Source organism: Triturus cristatus, chromosome 12, assembly GCF_964204655.1.
Source record: "Triturus cristatus chromosome 12, aTriCri1.1, whole genome shotgun sequence".
Taxonomy (NCBI): domain Eukaryota; kingdom Metazoa; phylum Chordata; class Amphibia; order Caudata; family Salamandridae; genus Triturus; species Triturus cristatus.
The window spans coordinates 748,697,064-748,715,303 of record NC_140595.1 but is presented as its reverse complement, the minus strand read 5'-3'; the positions used below and the strand labels follow the sequence as shown (position 1 = coordinate 748,715,303).

The 18,240-nt window shown below is 42.1% G+C and overlaps 1 protein-coding gene across 1 annotated transcript in view; it reads right to left on the bottom strand.

Annotated features, from left to right (window-relative positions):
• Positions 1 to 18,240, bottom strand: part of LOC146782680 (extracellular calcium-sensing receptor-like) — a 228,224-nt gene that overhangs the window by 146,049 nt on the left and 63,935 nt on the right. Inside the window, exon 3 of the mRNA XM_085638945.1 lies at positions 683 to 1,525. Within this exon, the coding sequence (XP_085495071.1) occupies positions 683 to 1,525 (843 nt within the window). The remainder of the gene's footprint in view (positions 1 to 682; positions 1,526 to 18,240) is intronic.

The window sequence follows — 18,240 nt, the reverse complement described above, 5'->3', positions numbered from 1 at the left end:
CACTCAATAATAATAAAGGAAGTAATCACACTATCTTTACTAATTACGGTGGGCAGTGCAATATTCTTCCTCAGATATCTTCTGCTCCCCTGGGCCATCGAAAGAAACTTTCCATCGACTCAGTCAATGGGTCTTTGTTGGAGAAAAGATGACAGTCTTCCGAACCCTAAATAGGGCAAGTGAACTGCCATTTTGGTGGCCAGGATACTCTGTCAGGCATAGGAGAAAGTACCCTGCTTTTCAAACTATAAACAATCCATAAATTATTTTTGGAACATTGGAGGGTGGAACAGTTTTAATATGTTGCATATTCAGAAAACTCCCAGAACTAACAACAGCTGAATACATATTTGCTTTTAAATTTTCACAAATTGATATGCTAAATTAAAGGGTTGCAAGTCAATCAAGACAGGTTAAAAACAGCAAAATAAACATTGTTGTTGTTAGCCATGAATTATGTTTTATAATTAATGTACAGGCCTGGACTCCCTCTGTCCTCCCACACCATCACCCACAGTGATCTCTGTACTAAGCAAATGGCCTCTTTGTTACAAGATTGATGATGATCATTTATATGGCTTTTGATCCGGAACCTTGGCCTCTATTATCGTACAGTACGTCATCTGTGAAGGAAATCATTATTAATTTTCTTTTTGACAATGAAACAATGAACTCCACTCACCTGCCAGGGTCTGAAAGTACTGAGAGTGGCGCGCATATCATTATGAAATAACCTGTGCCCTGGCATACAGGAGACCATGTTCATTAAAGAGTGTGCCACCACATAAGCAGCAATGTAGATGCTGTAGTGCCTTCTCATGTCAAAGTCGTTATAGTATTTGCTAGAGAACTTTTCCAGCTTTTCATATCCTGTACATGGGACCTCGGTTTTGATTAGCTCACCGCTGGGCAGAGCAACAAAGGATTCTTGGTTTGGCCAATGACATCCTATTGCCTGTTCCCAGAAGGATTTCACAAAAATGTCATCTGGTAATGTAGAAGGATGTATTTTGAGCAGAAATTCATTAAAGCCTGGTATCTGACGGGTGTACGGGGTCAAGCCAATGGTGCCCTTCAGCATCTTGGCAAATCCCTCCGTTAACAAAATGGGAGAGGTGGACCAACCTTCACTGCCAATCCACACTTTGTCAGAGACATTCTGCCTCACAAGTTCCTTCATTACTGGTGTCAAATAAGGGTCAGAACTAAAGACAAGGATAACACGAGCTGAGGATCTCTTGACTTTATTTGTAATAAAGAGGATTTTGGACTCTGTTGGTACGATGGGGAATGATTCATCAAAGGCGATGCAGATACCGGCTTCTAGAAGCTTGCTTCTCAAGATCTGAGAACCCAGTCTGCCATAGTCATCCTCTGTGGACAACATCCCAATCCAGGACCACCCAAAGTGAATCACGAGCTCAGCCAGCAACTGTGCCTGGGTATCATCACTGGGAACGGTCCGGAAGAAAGACGGGAACATCTGTTTGTCACTGAGAATTGGGGAGGAGGAGGAATAACTGATCTGGGGAAGAAGACAACAGCCATGAAAATATGTCATTATAGTCAAAGAAATGTCACATGCTATAAGCAAGACAAGAAGGCTTTCAGGGTACTGCAAATATTGGTGACTTGTTTGCTGTTAAAACATAAGCTTTACATTTGTTGATTCCTTTTTTGCATCCATAGCTAAATTGTATATACATGCAATTATCTATATTATTAAGTTGGTCTCACAGAGGCATAGCTGAAATGTAGTACCTAGTCATATGTGATACCTTTAGCTAATCCTATGTCAATACTTATAATGTTAAACTACAAGCAACACAAAGCACATGTTTCTGGCTAAAAAGCCAAGTCTGACTAAATATGTTAACCATGGCACTGTGGCACTTATCATCTCAGCAGTCACTAAAGATCTGTCTTCACTATTTAGCCAATATAAAGGTCTGCCAAGGGTGCCTATTGCATTCAAAGAGTGGTCATTAATAAGTATATCATGTTATAATATTTCATGATAAGTTATGCTATTTATTGATGCTGTGTTTCCTATCTTGAGCATTCATGAGGTACTATTCAGTCTGCACATGTTGGTTTTCCAAATGAGTTTCTTCGGGAGGAGGAGGTTGTTTGATTGTGCCCTTATCTTAGAAGTAATAAAAAGTGTGGCTTGGAAGGTGACACCTCTCACCAAAGCCGAGCTCATCAGGTTTGAAATGGATTTGCTGAGATCATTCAACCTTCCCAGTCCCCCTCCCAGGTATTAAAATGTCACGTCATAAGTTGTCTCCATAGGGTGTTTGTGACTCAGATTTCACGTTTTATGACCCTCAGCTGAATGACAGTGAGCTACTGTATAGTTATGGTCAGTTGTTATTGTCTTTTGGATCTTTGTATGAGCTGCACGCTAGTTCACTTCCAAAATGGGCAAGAATGGGTGAGTGTATGAATAGCAGACGGAGAGTGTTTAAACAAGAAATTTCTCTTTCTAGCAATAGTTTTTCAAACTCTTGACGCTGATAAGATAAGAGTGTATAGATTGTTTGTTCTTTGGGCTTGGGATGAACGTTTTTTTCAATGATTCTAGTAGACTCTATTTCATTGACATGTCTTCTTACATGTGAACTTCAGCCTCTTGTCATTCTATAGTGAGTTCCCTATCTTGTTACCCTCTGTTCTCATGTTTGTCATTTTCCCGAAAAAAACAACTCCTCCAACCTTCTAGTCAGTGTTTGGCTGGGCTTGCCTGTCCAGAATTTTGGCATTACCAGATGGACTCACTTGAAAAGGTTGCTTTTGAGGAAGATGTCCGCCACTTGAGATGGCCATTTTGTAGCTCCCTGACCAGGCGGCAGGTTTATAGCCATACCTGGAAAGCATAAGTGCCAAAGTATGCCGGGCATAGTGGCAATGATCAGCGTGCATGCAAAGATAGAATCCACTCTCAGCCTACCGTGTTTTGAGGTCATCCTGCAGTGGCAAGCGGATCTGGTGCTGGACTTCGATGTGTTTCTGGAGGTTGCAGCCCCTGTGGACCAGATACGCCGGCAGTTGATCCTGTGTACAGCTCCCGCTATGGAACCCAAGCCAACTGCTGGTAGGGGGAGGGTGATTGCCCCCCCCGGCTCAGAGTGTCACGTCGGAGCCGACTGCAGACCCGATTGCAGTGTCTACTTCTGCTCCATGTTTGGGGTGCTAACACCAGAACCTAACCTAGACAGAGCTCCCAGCGGAGGGGAATGAGAGGAGATGGACCGCACCTCCCATCAACGCCTGCTCGGTGCTACTGTGCAGGAGTTGCTATGCGGCTCCCCTTTCAAGTCAGCGTCTGGGCAGAATCGACACTGATCCACTCTGCCACCTGCACAGGAAGGAATTCAGAGAGATGCACAGGATCAAGAACGCACACAACATGATGAGGGTGTTGCTTCAGCGGTGGATGCCACAGCCCCGGTCTAACCCTTAACTTTAGCCTCTGGGGAGATGATGCATGAGACCTGATCTTCAGCAGAGGAGGTAAAAAATAGATAGAATCAAAGGGGTGTTGGTAGAGGAGGGTGACATAGGGATAATCTAAGAAACACAGCATGGGAAAGCACAGGAGAAGGCGCCCAACCACTAGAAATCCCTCAGGAGGGCATCTCAGATCATGCAAAGGTCACAACGGGCAATAACACACAAGGGAAAACAGCCCATATGAAAACTCTTGAAGCCCCGGGGGGAGGAGTGATAGCCCCTGTGAGCGTAATCCAAAAGGAGAAATGAATCCGCCACTCAGTTCCCCAGTCTAAGGGGGGGGAGAAGTGGGCAATGACTGGGAACACAACTCAGAGACAAACAACTGTTTCTTCTCCTTACCAGACGGAACTTGGTCTGTAGATGGGTCAGAGTCAAGCACGGATTTAAGTGAAACTGAGAGTCTTCCGGGGACTAGTTCAGTCGATCTGGCAGCTGCTGAACAAAAAGTGACCAGGAAAACCGGAGGAGGTAGGTGATCGTGAAGGCAGTGAAGATCTCAAATGGGATTACTCCTTGGGTGATCAGCTGGTATGAAGTGGTGAAACGGGGCTTCAAGAGGCTCACTCAGCAGAATCCCTTACTCTGAACACGATTTTAACGTGCGTTATGGCACATCGCGAAGAGGCTCGGCAGGAAAGCCGCTGCTCACCGGCGGCGGCACGTAAACTGCAGGGGTCTGTCAGGAAGATAGCCAAGGCATGTACGGCTATCACTGAACGGTTGTCAGACCTGGAGCTCAGAGCTGCTGCCCTTGAGACAGATATTGCCAGCACCCGTGGGCAAACGGAAGGCCATGCATCCCAGGTTATTGACATCCAGTGGAAGCTGGAAGACCAAGACAACTGCGAAAGGCGCAACAACCTCTGGTTTTTAGAGATTCCTGAAGGAAGGGAAGGATCTGACATGCGGATGTACATGGTAGAGCTGCTGAGCCAAACTTTTCCCGATCTAGAAGGATGGGACTGGCACCACGAGGTCCAAAGAGGATACCAGGTCCCCTTTACCCTGTGACAGCCAGCAAAACCTGAAGCGAAACCCCGTGCTGGTATACTTTAGAAACTACTTACTGAGACAGAACATTTTCAAGAAAGCTAGGCCGGAAGCCCAAAAGTCTGTTGAGATCTTTTCATTTTTAACCAGTCCGGATTTATGTCACATAACTGTCGCGCGGCGTAGGTGCTTGCACCAAATGATTAATCCATTTCAGGATAAGGGCACACAGGCCTTCTTAATGAACCTGGCCTGCTTGAAAGTTATCTGGGGGTAGCGGACTAGATTCTTCACCTCAGATTTAATTTCCAAGGAGTTTCTTGTGGATGGTGGGTTCTATTCCTAGGCTGTATGGCAGGGCAACCAGTATATCCCACTCTTAAGGTTTTTCATGAATGATGTACAGGCTCCTGTAGATGGGCATAGGGGTTTGGGACAACAGGTTATGCTTAAATAATTGATAGGTAACTAATGCCACTGGTTGGGGGAAGCTACTTTCCATCCATCACAGACCAAAATAGGTCGGTATTTCCTTGCTAATGGGGAGGTAAAGGGGGAGGGATAGGGTAGGTGAGGAGGGTCTGCAATGGTGGTTGGGGAGGGGGCAAGGGGGAGAGTGGTGGTGGTCGATGGTGGTGGGTTGGTGTAGTAGGGGGAGAAAAAAACAGAGAACCAGCAAAAATGTAATGATTTTAGTGTAGCTATTTTCAGAATGTGTATTTGTTTGTTTTTCTGTTATAAGTATGGGTGGAATTTCTATTTGTTCAATAAACATTGGTGGTCTTAATGACAAGGTAAAATGTCGCAGGGTGGACAAGACATTAAGGTCTCTAGGGTTTGACATAATATGTCAACAGGAAACCCACATTCCGTGGGATAGGAGAGGATCAATTTCAATCCCAGGATATACAATGGTGGCCTGCTCCACCCAGACTACTATGATTAGAAGGGTGGCTATTTCTGTGGCAAATAATCTGGCTCCAGCCAGGCGGGTCCTGGAAGATAAAAGGCAATGATGGGCAACTGTAACACTATCTATTGGGCTGACAATTTGCACTATCTATGGATCTAATCAAGATGACCCCAGGGTACTGGAAGAACTGGATGGAACCCTTAATTATATGTGGGGATCTAAATATTCATATGGATGCTGGTAGATCCCTTTATAATAAATATCAGGGGAGAAAGCCACAAGTCCATAAGGCATTAGCTGCATTAACAACCAGTCATGGTTTAGTGGATGTCTGGTATGCAAAATAAGAGGACCCCCTATTTTGGTGGGGCCGGTAATTGAAAAACTAACTAAAAATAGCTCTCCCGTCTGTTTTGATCTAATGTGGACGAGAGTTGTTTAGTGAAGGTTGATATCAGCATCGGGGACTTCCTTGTACCCCCATCAAGGTCGGCATAGTTCATTATTGGAAACATTTTTTAATGTCTCCTTTTCATTTTTAACTAATGATATTCACTACTAGTAGAAAGGTATCATGGTTTGTGAATATAAAAATGGTTTTAGAATAACGTAGATCTCGATTTGTGAAAGGCATTTTCCACTCCAAGATGGCGTGAATGCATGATGAGTTTATAGTCCTTCGATAGTGTCAACTAGTAGCTCACGCACACCTGACTGCGATTTGCGTGCCTTCCTGTGTTTCGGCACTGGTCATAAAATCCCCAGGCCCAGTAGAGTTATTTACTCCATCCGGCACGCTGCGTGACGGTTCCCCTGCTGTGAAGCCAGTCAGGATCTCACTTGGAGGAAAAAGGTAAGGTTTAGCACCCACAATAATACTGGCTAAGCAGAAGATGGGAGTTTCTCTACAGAGAGTTTATTTAAAGGTGCTGTTGGTGGGTGGTGAGCAGGTATGGTCCCTGTGAATACCGATGTAGGTTTTTGAAGCTTGGTTCAGTGACTGTGTACAGAGTTGGGGACTTTCCCTTGTGCCTTTTTGTATCTTTTTTAAAACGGCAACAACTTAAGCGATCATAGGATTGTTTAGGTTGAAAAACAGACAAGCTGTTATGAGCAAAGGTTAAAATTGGTACAATAGGTACAGATACGAGTGAAGAAGCCCCTTTGTGAAGTTAATTGTGGGATCGTATAGAATGTTTAAAACATTTCTTATGATATTTTGAAATAACCTCCTTAACCTCCAGCGGTGCCGCGCTGTAAAACGACTGTTTCTATATGAGGTCGTGTTAAACTGAAGAGAGCTCTCTAATTCTGTTTTGACTCGTTAGCATGTTGCCCTTGACTTTTTTATATATAAAGGTCTTCTTTTTCCCCCCTTTTTTCCCCCAACTGAATTCTTTTAATTTTGCTTTATAGGTTTGGTGGATTTAAGTTCAAGATGTTCTTGCACTTATCCCTCCGTTCAAGATGTTGCTTTAAATAGACTGGCGAGACACTAAAATACAGGATATAGAGAGTCACTAAAATGAAGGCAAAAGGTACTTCATTAAAAAGCATGGTTCATCATAAAAAGCAGTAGATAAAAACTGCTGTTAGGTTATTTTAATAGAGGTTCGCTATATTAGAAAATAAAAATAAAAACCTCTTTATTGCTCCCTATATCGGACTTCTCCTTTGTGATTATACACCTGCTTCTGAAATTGCACATGTCATACAGCAAGTTAGAGAATTTTAGGTAAGATGCAGAGTAATCTCGTAGTCTACTGTTGGAATAATGAATACATTAAGGATGAGATTATTATCAGTATAGTTCTCCTTTGTCCATTCTTGACAGAAAACAGCAATAAAAAGACTCATGGCATAGTGGACAACTTTAAATTAATTGCCGATGGAGTATTAGTGGGAGTAAGTATATATAGTATTTTGAGGTAATGGTGCCCAGTCTGTACTTTTGTATAGTTGAGAGCACTTTTTGGTATGGTATTTAAGGTATATCTCTCTCTAAATAATCACTCTTTGGTATATTTTTGGTGGTGGTTGAATAAGAATGCAAAACGTTTTTTTTTCTTGCTCATTATTTTGTTCACTCAGCCCCCTGTAAGTATGGGCAGGATGAACAGGCTCCTCTTTGGTAATGACACATGGGAGACACCTACGATTCTTGTCTTTTTACACTATTTGGAGAGAGTCATTGTAACACTCTCTATAATTGTTGAATGTATATTGTACATGTGGGTCCAATCGATATAATATTATTGGACATTATTGGGCTGTATATTTATTATATCTGCATTCTTTTAGGTCCCCCTGGGTAGAGAGATTCTGGTCTGATATCTGGCAGGTCCTGAGGAAGGTGGTGTCTACTTACACCTCAAGCCACCGAAACGCGTCGACCATTGCTATTCAGATCCTGCTTTAGGCAGTAGCTCAAATGGTCGAGGAGACCAAAAATAATCTTATGTCTCCCACTCTCCTGACATACATAATTATGAGTGCGGTATGGATGTAGTTGAACAGATGTGTATGTATGAAAATGTGTTGGTAGGTTGTTTGTTGTCTCTCTACCTGGGGGTTTTATGATGTTGATATATGACAATGTTGTTGTGATGCAAAAACACATGTATATCATGTATATGTCTATTAAATACATTTTATGTGTAAAATTGATAAAAGAAATGATAAAAAACTATTTTTAATACAAAAAACAAAATAAATAAATAATGCTAAGAATCAAAACTATGTGTATAATTCCATATTTGGTTGGTGCAATTGTATGTTCAGCCCATATTGAATTGATGTCATATGATAAAAAGGAAATATAGGTCGTGAGGGAGCTCTTGTCAATTGGATTAGTGGATGTCTGGGCCTCGAGGAATCTGCTATACATATTTTTCATTTCCCCACAAGAAATATGTAAGGCTAGATTACTTTTTTGTGTCCTCCATCCTATTTGGAGATGTTAATATTAGGAAGTTTCTCAAAATACTCTCACATCAAAATCTCTTTGTTCTCCATATTATGGCAAAAGTGTACATGAAACTGCTGCCCAAATGGACATCCGACAGGGAACTGTTTGTTAATGATTTATTTATAGAGCATGTCAGGGGTTGGGTTCAACATTTTTTTATATGACTAGATATAGTGCTTCGAGGAAAGTAGTTTGGGACATGTTCAAGGCAGGGTTAAGGGGTGAGGTTGTTAGCTTCGTAAGACACCATAGGAAAAGACATCAAGATGAGACCCATCAGCTGATCGAACAACTTACCTCTCTCTAGGAGAAACATACGACTGCAATAACCTGTAGACAAGAAGAGCTGCAAGCCCAACTACAGATAGAAGTTATTCGGATCAAAGCTGAGATTAATACCTATTATAATAAAAAAGTAGCCGAAGCTTACCAGGCCTATATTAGAGATAACTATGAGTATGGAGAGACCACTAGTAAACACTTAGCTTTGTGAGTAAAACAAAAAATAAATAGAAACAACATAGCCAAGATTAAAAAGAAGGATGGGACATACGTTACGTACCCAAAGGAGATTATTGGGATATTTTCAGTGTTTTCTGGGGAACTATACTGGGCAGAAACACATGAAAACACCTTAGAGTTTTAAGGGGGAAGCACTGCTGGTGGGACAGCAGGGGATACTCTCCTTATACTGCAAGAACTGGAGGTGGATATAACATTAGGAGAAGTTACAGAGGCAATCCAGATAATGGCCTCAGGGAAGGCTGCTGGCCGGGATAGAATCCCCATGGAATTCTATAATATGCTCCAGGCAGAGTTGGCCTCACTACTATTAGATCTATTTCTGGCTTTGCAACATAAGGGGCAACCTCCACAATCCTGGTTAGGCACCAATGTAGTTGTCTTCCTAAAAAAGAGGAAACCCCCAGAGGATCGCACATCACATCGCCCTATCTCCGTTATTAATTCTGATGCCAAATTATACTCGAAAACATTTGCGGTTCGACTAGGTAAGATTATATCTAGCCTGGTAAGTCCGTGGCAACATGGCTTTATACCAGGGAGAGTTACCACGGATCACATCATGCGAGTTATTACTCTGTTTAATATAGCTGCGGTTTCAGGAGATCAGATGGCCCTGATCCTCCTTGATGCACAAAAGCTTTTGATCAAGTTGCCTAGGATTATATTTGGGACATTTTAAGGCAGAATGGCTTTGAACCTTGAATAATAACTGCTAATAAAGCCATGTAATGGCACCCCCATGCCAGAATACAAATGATGGGCAGGAACTCCGAAAGGATTGAGGTCGCTAGAGGGACAAAACAGGGGTATCCTTGCTCGACGATTATTTTTGCTCTTTACATTGAGCCGTTCCTGAGAGCAATTCTGTCAAATCAGATGATTAAAGCAGTATCGGTCCGGGGCTATGACACTAAAGTCTTAGTATATGCTAATGACAAAGCCATTGTGACCCCAATCCACGGAACGCAATTATACAGATAAAAATCATGGCCAAGGAATTTGGGAGACAGGCTGGGTATTGCGTAAATGCAGAGAAGACCCAGATTGTTTGTACTAAGAACATTGCTCTTCAGGATCCGCGTAGGAGGGAAGGGGCTATCTATCATGGGATTGGGATGACATCCAATGTGCATTTCATTCAGCCAATGAATATAGACCCTCAGATAGTTAAAATAAATAGGGATCTAAGAAGAATTGAGAAGCTGCATCTCTCAATTATTGGGAATGTAATGTTCTTAAAATGGTAATGTTCCCGATGGTTCTTTACCTATTTCGATCCATTCCTCTTGAGATTGAACCTATTATTTTTTTTTAAACTTGATGCACTGTTTTTTAATTTCATATGGCAATATCAGAAAATTAGAAGATCACTTAAGTTTCTAATCCTTCCCTTGGAGCGAGGGGGCTGGACGGTTCCAAACTTTCATTTTATTATTGGGCCACAATGTTACAGCAGATGGGTATTTTGTTTATGCCAGATAAAGCATACATAGAAACACAAGAAGCAGAAGCCCCACCCTCCATATACGAAGTAGCTATTGGACGAGCAGCTCGGGGTGCTATTATGACAGTTGGAGTTTAGTTATTATAAAAAAACACGCTTAAAGTCTCTTTGAGCAGCCTGAAATGTATGACATAAAGTAGGCAAGCTGCTGAAGATACCTAGGTTCCATAAATATACACCATTGTGGCGATCACCAGCTTTTCCGTCCCCTCTCTATGATGGGATGGGAAATCAATGGGATCATGCTGGCATAAGCAAAATAGGGGATATTTTTCATACGAGCAGTATGGATTCGTTTGCTGAGCCACAAGAGAGATATGGTATTGACACTCTGTCCTATTTTAATTCTATCCAAATTTTACAAAAAGTATCAAACAGCTTAAGCTTGAGGTGTTTTTTATAGATAAGATCCCTCTTTTAGAAGCTGTCTTTTATAGAAACTGTTGGATAAAGCACATATATAAGATCTTCATTGAGGCTGCCCCAGATGACCTAGTACAGGTTGAATCTAATTGGGCCAGGAAACTAGTGGAAAACGATACAGACTTATGTATGTTAATTGCTCCTGCTAAAAAGATCTTTCTTTCAGCCAATCTGAAGGCCCAATACTAAAAAACAATTAATTTTATTTTAATCCGGCAAAATTATTTGGGTGGGAGCAGAGAAAAAACGACCACTGTCCAAGGTGTGGGCAAGGCCCTGCAGATCTTGTCCATAAGTTTTAAGACTGTGGTAAATTGAACCCTTTAAAAAGGGGAGTTGAAAGTTTCCTGCAACAAGTATTGGTGCAGAGTGATTATCTCACCAGCTATGATGCTCCTAGTCTATGATGAGAAAGACCATTTTGCACAGACTTACACATATTTTATTTTCATCTCAGTGGCAGTAGCCCACTTGTTGATAGCTATAAAGAGGAAAGATCCAGACGCCCCTTCCTACTCTGCTTGGCTTGCCCGTATGCTCCATGTTGCCAATCAGGAAAGAGCTTTATACATCTGTAAGGGGAAGCAGGCTAAGAAACGAGGGAGAAGGATCTGGGGACATATGCTAGCATGGGCGTCTAAGGGGTAGCTGGGAGTGCTGGCACCAGTGTCTCTCTGCAGTTAGTGTTGGTAAAAAAGGCAAGGGCTATATATTTAGTAAAAAACTGTATATACCATAACATCTTTGGGCCCTCGGTTTTGGACATCAATGTAACATCTGTGTAATATGTACTACCTCTGCCTCCATTTGGTGTTCTTTTTGTGAACTAATTTATTCTGATTCAATCTTTAGCTTGATTTGACGTACCTTTAAGACTCATGGCTTAATGAATTGTGGCTGCATTATCAAATATAGATTATAAGTACCTTTTAATCTTTCCGGAGGATATTTAATGCTATTATCTTATCGGATCACCTTGTTTGTCTATAACTGTTTAAATGTTTTCGAATGTTTTATTACCATTTTTATGATCTTAGCAAAACTCTCATGAACTGTACTGATTATTGCTGTATTGCATGGTATAAATAATAAACATTTAAAAAAATAAGAAAAAATGAAAGGGTTGTTTTTCGGTCTCATCAGAGCTCAAAAAAGCTAGCTTATCTGGCAGTGCTAGAGTGCCCAAAAGGCCAGTCAAACACTCCTGCTGATATATATATATATATATATATATATATATATATATATATATATATGCAGCCTTATAGCTCTCTGCCTCACTGTTCTCATTAGTTTGTTGGTCTCCTAGTTGACCTGTTTGTTTTTGGGTTGAACATTGGGCTTTGTGTTGTACGGTGTGTTGGTGTCAACCAGTTGTATTTTTTGGTATGCCTTATTAGTGATATATTGGAGAAGTAATGTGAGGTATGATGTTTTGTTATGGTGTGGTTTGGTTTAATGTAGTGTATTTAGATTTGACATTGAGATTAATGATGTAGCCCTTTTTTCAATGGGAGCCTGTATTGTTGGTCAGAACACAGGCTCCCATTGAAGTCAATGGGAGTCCGACCGAAATGGTGTTCGGAAACATCGTAATCACTCAGTCGGACTACCCGAACCAGAGTCGGTAGAAAACGATTCCGACATCGTAATGAAGCCCAATGTATATATAAATTGATAGAAGACTATAAATTCACCCAAATAGTGATCAAAATAAACCTAACGATCCCAATCTCTATAAACTACCAACAAATTAACATTTAAAATGGAACTTATGACTTTTTTTTCAACCAATAGAAAATGAAGCACCTGCTCTATATTAGAACACCCCAAAGGAAAAGTTGCAAAAGCATGTGAAACATCTTAAGGGAACATACATGTAAGTAAATAAAATACAAGCAGTTAGATATTTTTACATGTAAATAACAAATGTACAAACTTTAAAATATATATATTTATACTATTACACTATTTTCAGATACAATAACAGAAGCAGAAAAATATCAGTGATACCCCACCTGCTCTTAGAAGAGAGCATGATATACACATACATGAACCTTTAGCAATTACACATTATTATTATTATTATGGAATTTTGTAAAGCGCATGGTTACGCACCCCGGTGTGTCCCCGCGCTGAGAGGAGTGAATAGAGGCAAATCAAACAGAAGGTCACATCAGTGCTGAGCGGTAGAGGTGAGTTTTTAGTGCTTTGCGAAATTTATTCTCTGAAGGTTCGAGGCGCAGCTCTACCGGGAGAAGATTCCAGTTCTTGGCCGCAAGAAATCTAAAAGATCTCCCTCCCATTCGAGCTTTCCGAATTTTGGGGATGACAGCTAGTCCAGTGCTCGAGGATCGGAGCGACCGCTCCGGTCTATAGGGGGTAATAAGATTGCAGAGGGGAGTAGGCGCCCTGCTCATCATAATGCGATGGCACAGACAAAGTGCCTTAAAAATAATCCTCTCCCTAACGGGCAGCCAGTGTAAGGTCTTCAAGGTGGCTTTAGATGGCGTACGTCTAGGAAGCCTCAATACCAATCGAGCTGTGGCGTTTTGAAGAACCTGGAGACGATTCAGGCCCTTTGCTGTCACGCCCAGGTACAGAAGATTGGAATAGTCGAGTCTGGATGTAACTAGGGCATGAACAAGAGTCTTCCTAGCACTGACTGGAAGTAGATCGAGAGTCTTCCTTAGACTTTTAAGCATGCCAAAACATGTTCCAACCACCCGATTGATCTGGGCAGTAAAGGCGAGATCAGTATCACATAACACTCCCAGATTTTTTGCCTGTTGACACGGCACAGGGGTGGGTCCCAGGCAGTCTGGCCACCATGCAGATGACCACACACTCGGTGCACCTCCCACCACGAGCACTTCAGTTTTCGACCCATTCAGCTTCAGGCAGTTAGTAGACATCCAGGAAGCAAGCTCCTGCATGCAATCTCTGAAGCTGGATGCAGCAACATCAGGTGCTCGTGATAGCAAGATGATCAGCTGTGTGTCATCGGCATATGTCACTAATTGGAGGTTGTGGCTTTCCACCATGGTGGCAATCGGGGAGACATAAACAGGGTGGGGCTCAGGGCAGAGGCCTGTGGAACCCCTTGATTAAGAGGGAACATACAAGAGTAATCTTCTCCCTGTCTAACCTGAAAGCTCCTGTCAGTGAGAAAGGATTGGATCCACCTAAGTGCAGAGCCCGTAACTCCTCTTTTATTGAGACACTGTAGCAAGATGAAATGTGCTACAGTGTCGAAGGCTGTACTAAGGTCCAATAAGATGAGGGCCATAGTATGCCCCTCATCAACTCCTTTCCTAACGGTTTCAGTGGCCAAGAGTAGCGCAAGCTCCGTAGAGTGATGGGCCCGGAAACCAAACTGAGTAGTATGAAGCAGATTGGCTTTCTCCACAAATGCCATCAATTGAAGATTAGCTATCTTTTCTGCCACTTTAGCCATATAGGGGAGGAGAGAGATGGGTCGGAGATTATCCATCCTGTCCCAGCTGAGATTAGGCTTTTTTTTTTGGAGCGGAAGTACTACAGCCTGTTTCCAGCTCTGAGGTACACTGCCGGAGCTAAAAGAGAGATCAAGAACATCTCTAATATAAGGTTCAAGAGTCTCTATACTCTCTGCTAGAAGCTTAGGAGATGCAGGGTCTCGTGGGGATCCTGAGGTAATCGAGCAACAGATCCGCTGGAGCTCGTTCGAGGAAGGGACAAGGAAATTAGTCAGACTGATCGTACCTATGTCTGCTGATTTACTCTCAGTGAAAGCTGCTCCCTTTTCCTTCCCTCCCGAGAACGTGGAGTAGATGGTATCCACTTTATCCGAAAAGAAGGCAGCGATACGATTGCAGGTATCTTCTGAGACCAAGGACGGGTCCACCGAGGCACCACAGACAGCGATTTCCTTATAGATTTTAAAAAGCTCCTTGGTAGAATTATTGGCTTCATCTATCCTACCGGAAAAGTAGTTAGTTTTAGCACGCCTAATTTGGGTATGATATTCTCTGCGTTTATCTTTGTATCTTTGTTTATCTTGATCGAGATAGGCCAATCTCCACTGTCTTTCATATTGTTTACATTCTGCTTTCATTAAACAAAGTTCTTTACTGTACCAAGGGGCGGATTTCTGATGCCTTCTGTGCGAATTATTATGGCAGAGAGGGGCAATGTCATCGAGAGCTTTATTTATAGGAGCATCTAGTCTCTCAGATGCAGATGTCGCATCCTCACCTCCTGGTTTGCCACCAATGGACAGAGCAATGTCGAACTTAGATTTGGAGAAGGCGGTCCATTTACGACTCATAAATTTAGAGCTGGTCCTCTTATGACTATTGCTAAGAGGGATAGTTAATGTAAACGGAACAAGGAAGTGGTCAGACCACGAAACAGGAACGGGAACCTTGATTTCGATATCTTCCCAATTCGCAAAGATAGGATCCAGTAAGTGTCCCTTTTGATGGGTGGGGGCTTTAGATTTAATCTCTAGTTGGAGGGAGTGTAGTTGTTGACAAAGATCAGTTGCTCCTTTGTCCAGCGGGTCATCCCAATGGATGTTAAGATCGCCTAAGAGCATAAATTTATCTCTACGTAGAGCGGTCTCAGTCAGGCCATCAATGAGGTTATTGGAGAACTGAGTAAAAGGACCCGGAGGACGATAGATCAGAAAGCCCTTCATTGTGTTTCCCTCATTGACCTTAATGGAGAAGATACCCGTCTCACTATCAGCAATTGCAAGAGGTTCGAGCTGGCAGTATAGTGGCTGTTTGTAAGCAATGGCTATTCCACCACCTCTGCCCACAATCCTATCTGAGCGAGCGAATGCGTATCCAATGGGGAGAGAGGCTATTATATCAGGTTCAGAGTCAGGGTCGAGCCAGGTCTCCGTAAGAAATAGTAAATCCAGTTTCAAATCTATAAGCAGCTCGTAAATGTCGAGACTGTGCTTCCGCATTGATCTAGTGTTGAGCAAACCACATAAGAGCTTGCTGTTCTTGGCCTTATGCGCAGGCTCAATGCGCCAGTTGTATTGACATTCTTTACAATTACCAGACTCTTCTGCCTTAAGACTGTGTAAACATGCTTTAGAGAGAGGTGGGCAGAAGGCTCGAAGTTGCCGAGCACTCCAGCGGATTGCTAGCCCTTTTTGGTCAGGGGTTGTGGCCCCTGTCCCCGGCCGGCCGCGGACGGGTGCAGACGGGCTTGCCTTAGGCGCGCCCGCTGCGCGCGTCCGCTGCACGGTCGCGAAAGCATCGTCCTAAATAGGGGCTGATGAGGAAGCCTAGAGCGCTAACCTCAGGGCTCCTAAAATGGCGGCTCCGTTTTAAGCAGCTAAAATTAACGAACTGTGCAAAAAAGGCTTAAACAATCCTCATGTGCAAATAACAATGAACAATTTCGTGGCAGCAGGTAAAATGATACAGTTTTGAAAACAACTCTGTGTCTCGCTCATATGTCGCGCGCTCTCACTGTGCACCCGGCTCAAGCCTCAGGTGTCCTCAGCGCGGTCGCGAAAGCATCGTCCTAAATAGGGGCTGATGAGGAAGCCTAGAGCGCTAACCTCTGGGCTCCTAAAATGGCGGCTCCGTTTTAAGCAGCTAAAATTAACGAACTGTGCAAAAAAGGCTTAAACAATCCTCATGTGCAAATAACAATGAACAATTTCGTGGCAGCAGGTAAAATGATACAGTTTTAAAAACAACTCTGTGTCTCGCTCATATGTCGCGCGCTCTCACTGTGCACCCGGCTCAAGCCTCAGGTGTCCTCAGCGCGGTCGCGAAAGCATCGTCCTAAATAGGGGCTGATGAGGAAGCCTAGAGCGCTAACCTCAGGGCTCCTAAAATGGCGGCTCCGTTTTAAGCAGCTAAAATTAACGAACTGTGCAAAAAAGGCTTAAGCAATCCTCATGTGCAAATAACAATGAACAATTTCGTGGCAGCAGGTAAAATGATACAGTTTTAAAAACAACTCTGTGTCTCGCTCATATGTCGCGCGCTCTCACTGTGCACCCGGCTCAAGCCTCAGGTGTCCTCCTAATGAAGATTCTTTCTTTTGATATGACATCCTAAATAATTACAAATTAATCCAAATATTTTCTACAGCGGATAACTTACTAAAACTTAGCTAGCCAGTGTCAAACATGGATGCAGGTTCCCTTGCTGTGTCGTGTTGCATGAAAAAATATTAAATATCCCCCTGTGTCCTTTTCCATGCTTTTTCTTCCTACTCAATTTAAAAACACTAACATTTTATATGTGCCCTGAGCTGACAAAAACTGTCAGGGTGAAAGCTCGTGGGTTGGTAGTACTACATGTGATGGCAGGATTCTGCCTTTGCAGGGAAGGGGATTGTTGATTTCCCTAAGATGGGCTGTGTAGCTGCCAGCAGCCCCTGCAACAGCTCTGAAAGCTCTAGGGAACTGAGACCCAACCTTATGGCATCTTGAGTCTGCATATCCAATAACAAGGCTCACTGGAAATATGTGACTGTGCGGATGCATCGATTTTTGCATAATTAGAGATCTGCCACATTTGCCACAAAACCTATCATCTGCAGATTTTAAACCATATGTTTTTTAGCTTGAACAGTTCAAATGTTACTATAAATGGAGCAACACATGTTGCTGCACAGTTGAAGGCCCTTTGTAAAGCTGAACTGGTCACCTTTATGTTGCTAATTACTATATTTGTGTGTTCAACTGGTACTGATGAGGTGCAACCAATGCCCAGACAGTGTTATCAAGTTTAAAAATGACAAAATAATGAGGTTATACTTTTACAAAAATGAGCAGCATTATGCTGCATAACATGCCTTTTCTTGCGGCATAATTTACTCCACCCTGACACATTATTAGGGCCCTCTCCTGACATTCAGTTCCAGTGTCGCTGTCCATAACTCTTGTCCAAGAGAGACTATTGTACCATGTAAGACTGCGTCACTCGTAATGAAGATCTTTTTCTTATTGGTATTTGCACAAAATACCAGAAACAATATTGTGATACAAAAATATTGTCTACAGGTATACCAAAGGTAAAAATATCATTTTTAGTTTTGTTTAAATATCATTAATAATTATCAGAACATGTTGTATGTAATATCATTTGTAAGTGTTCATTAGTATATACTTTTTTGTAGTGTGTTTGATTGTATATATTTGTTTTTTATTTATTAGTGTTTTTAATAATATAAATGTGTACTTTTTAGTTGTATTAAAGCATAAAATTAATTGTTTATGTTTTTTGTTACCAGCAGGATTTGGGGGTTTTAGGGTATAGAAGTGGGGAGATTTTCACAAAATGTATCTTTTGCAGTTATTTTTAAGGTCATAATTTTAAAGATATAGAAATTAATAATTTAGCATTCATTAAATTTACATTGTTATAATAATATCTTGTA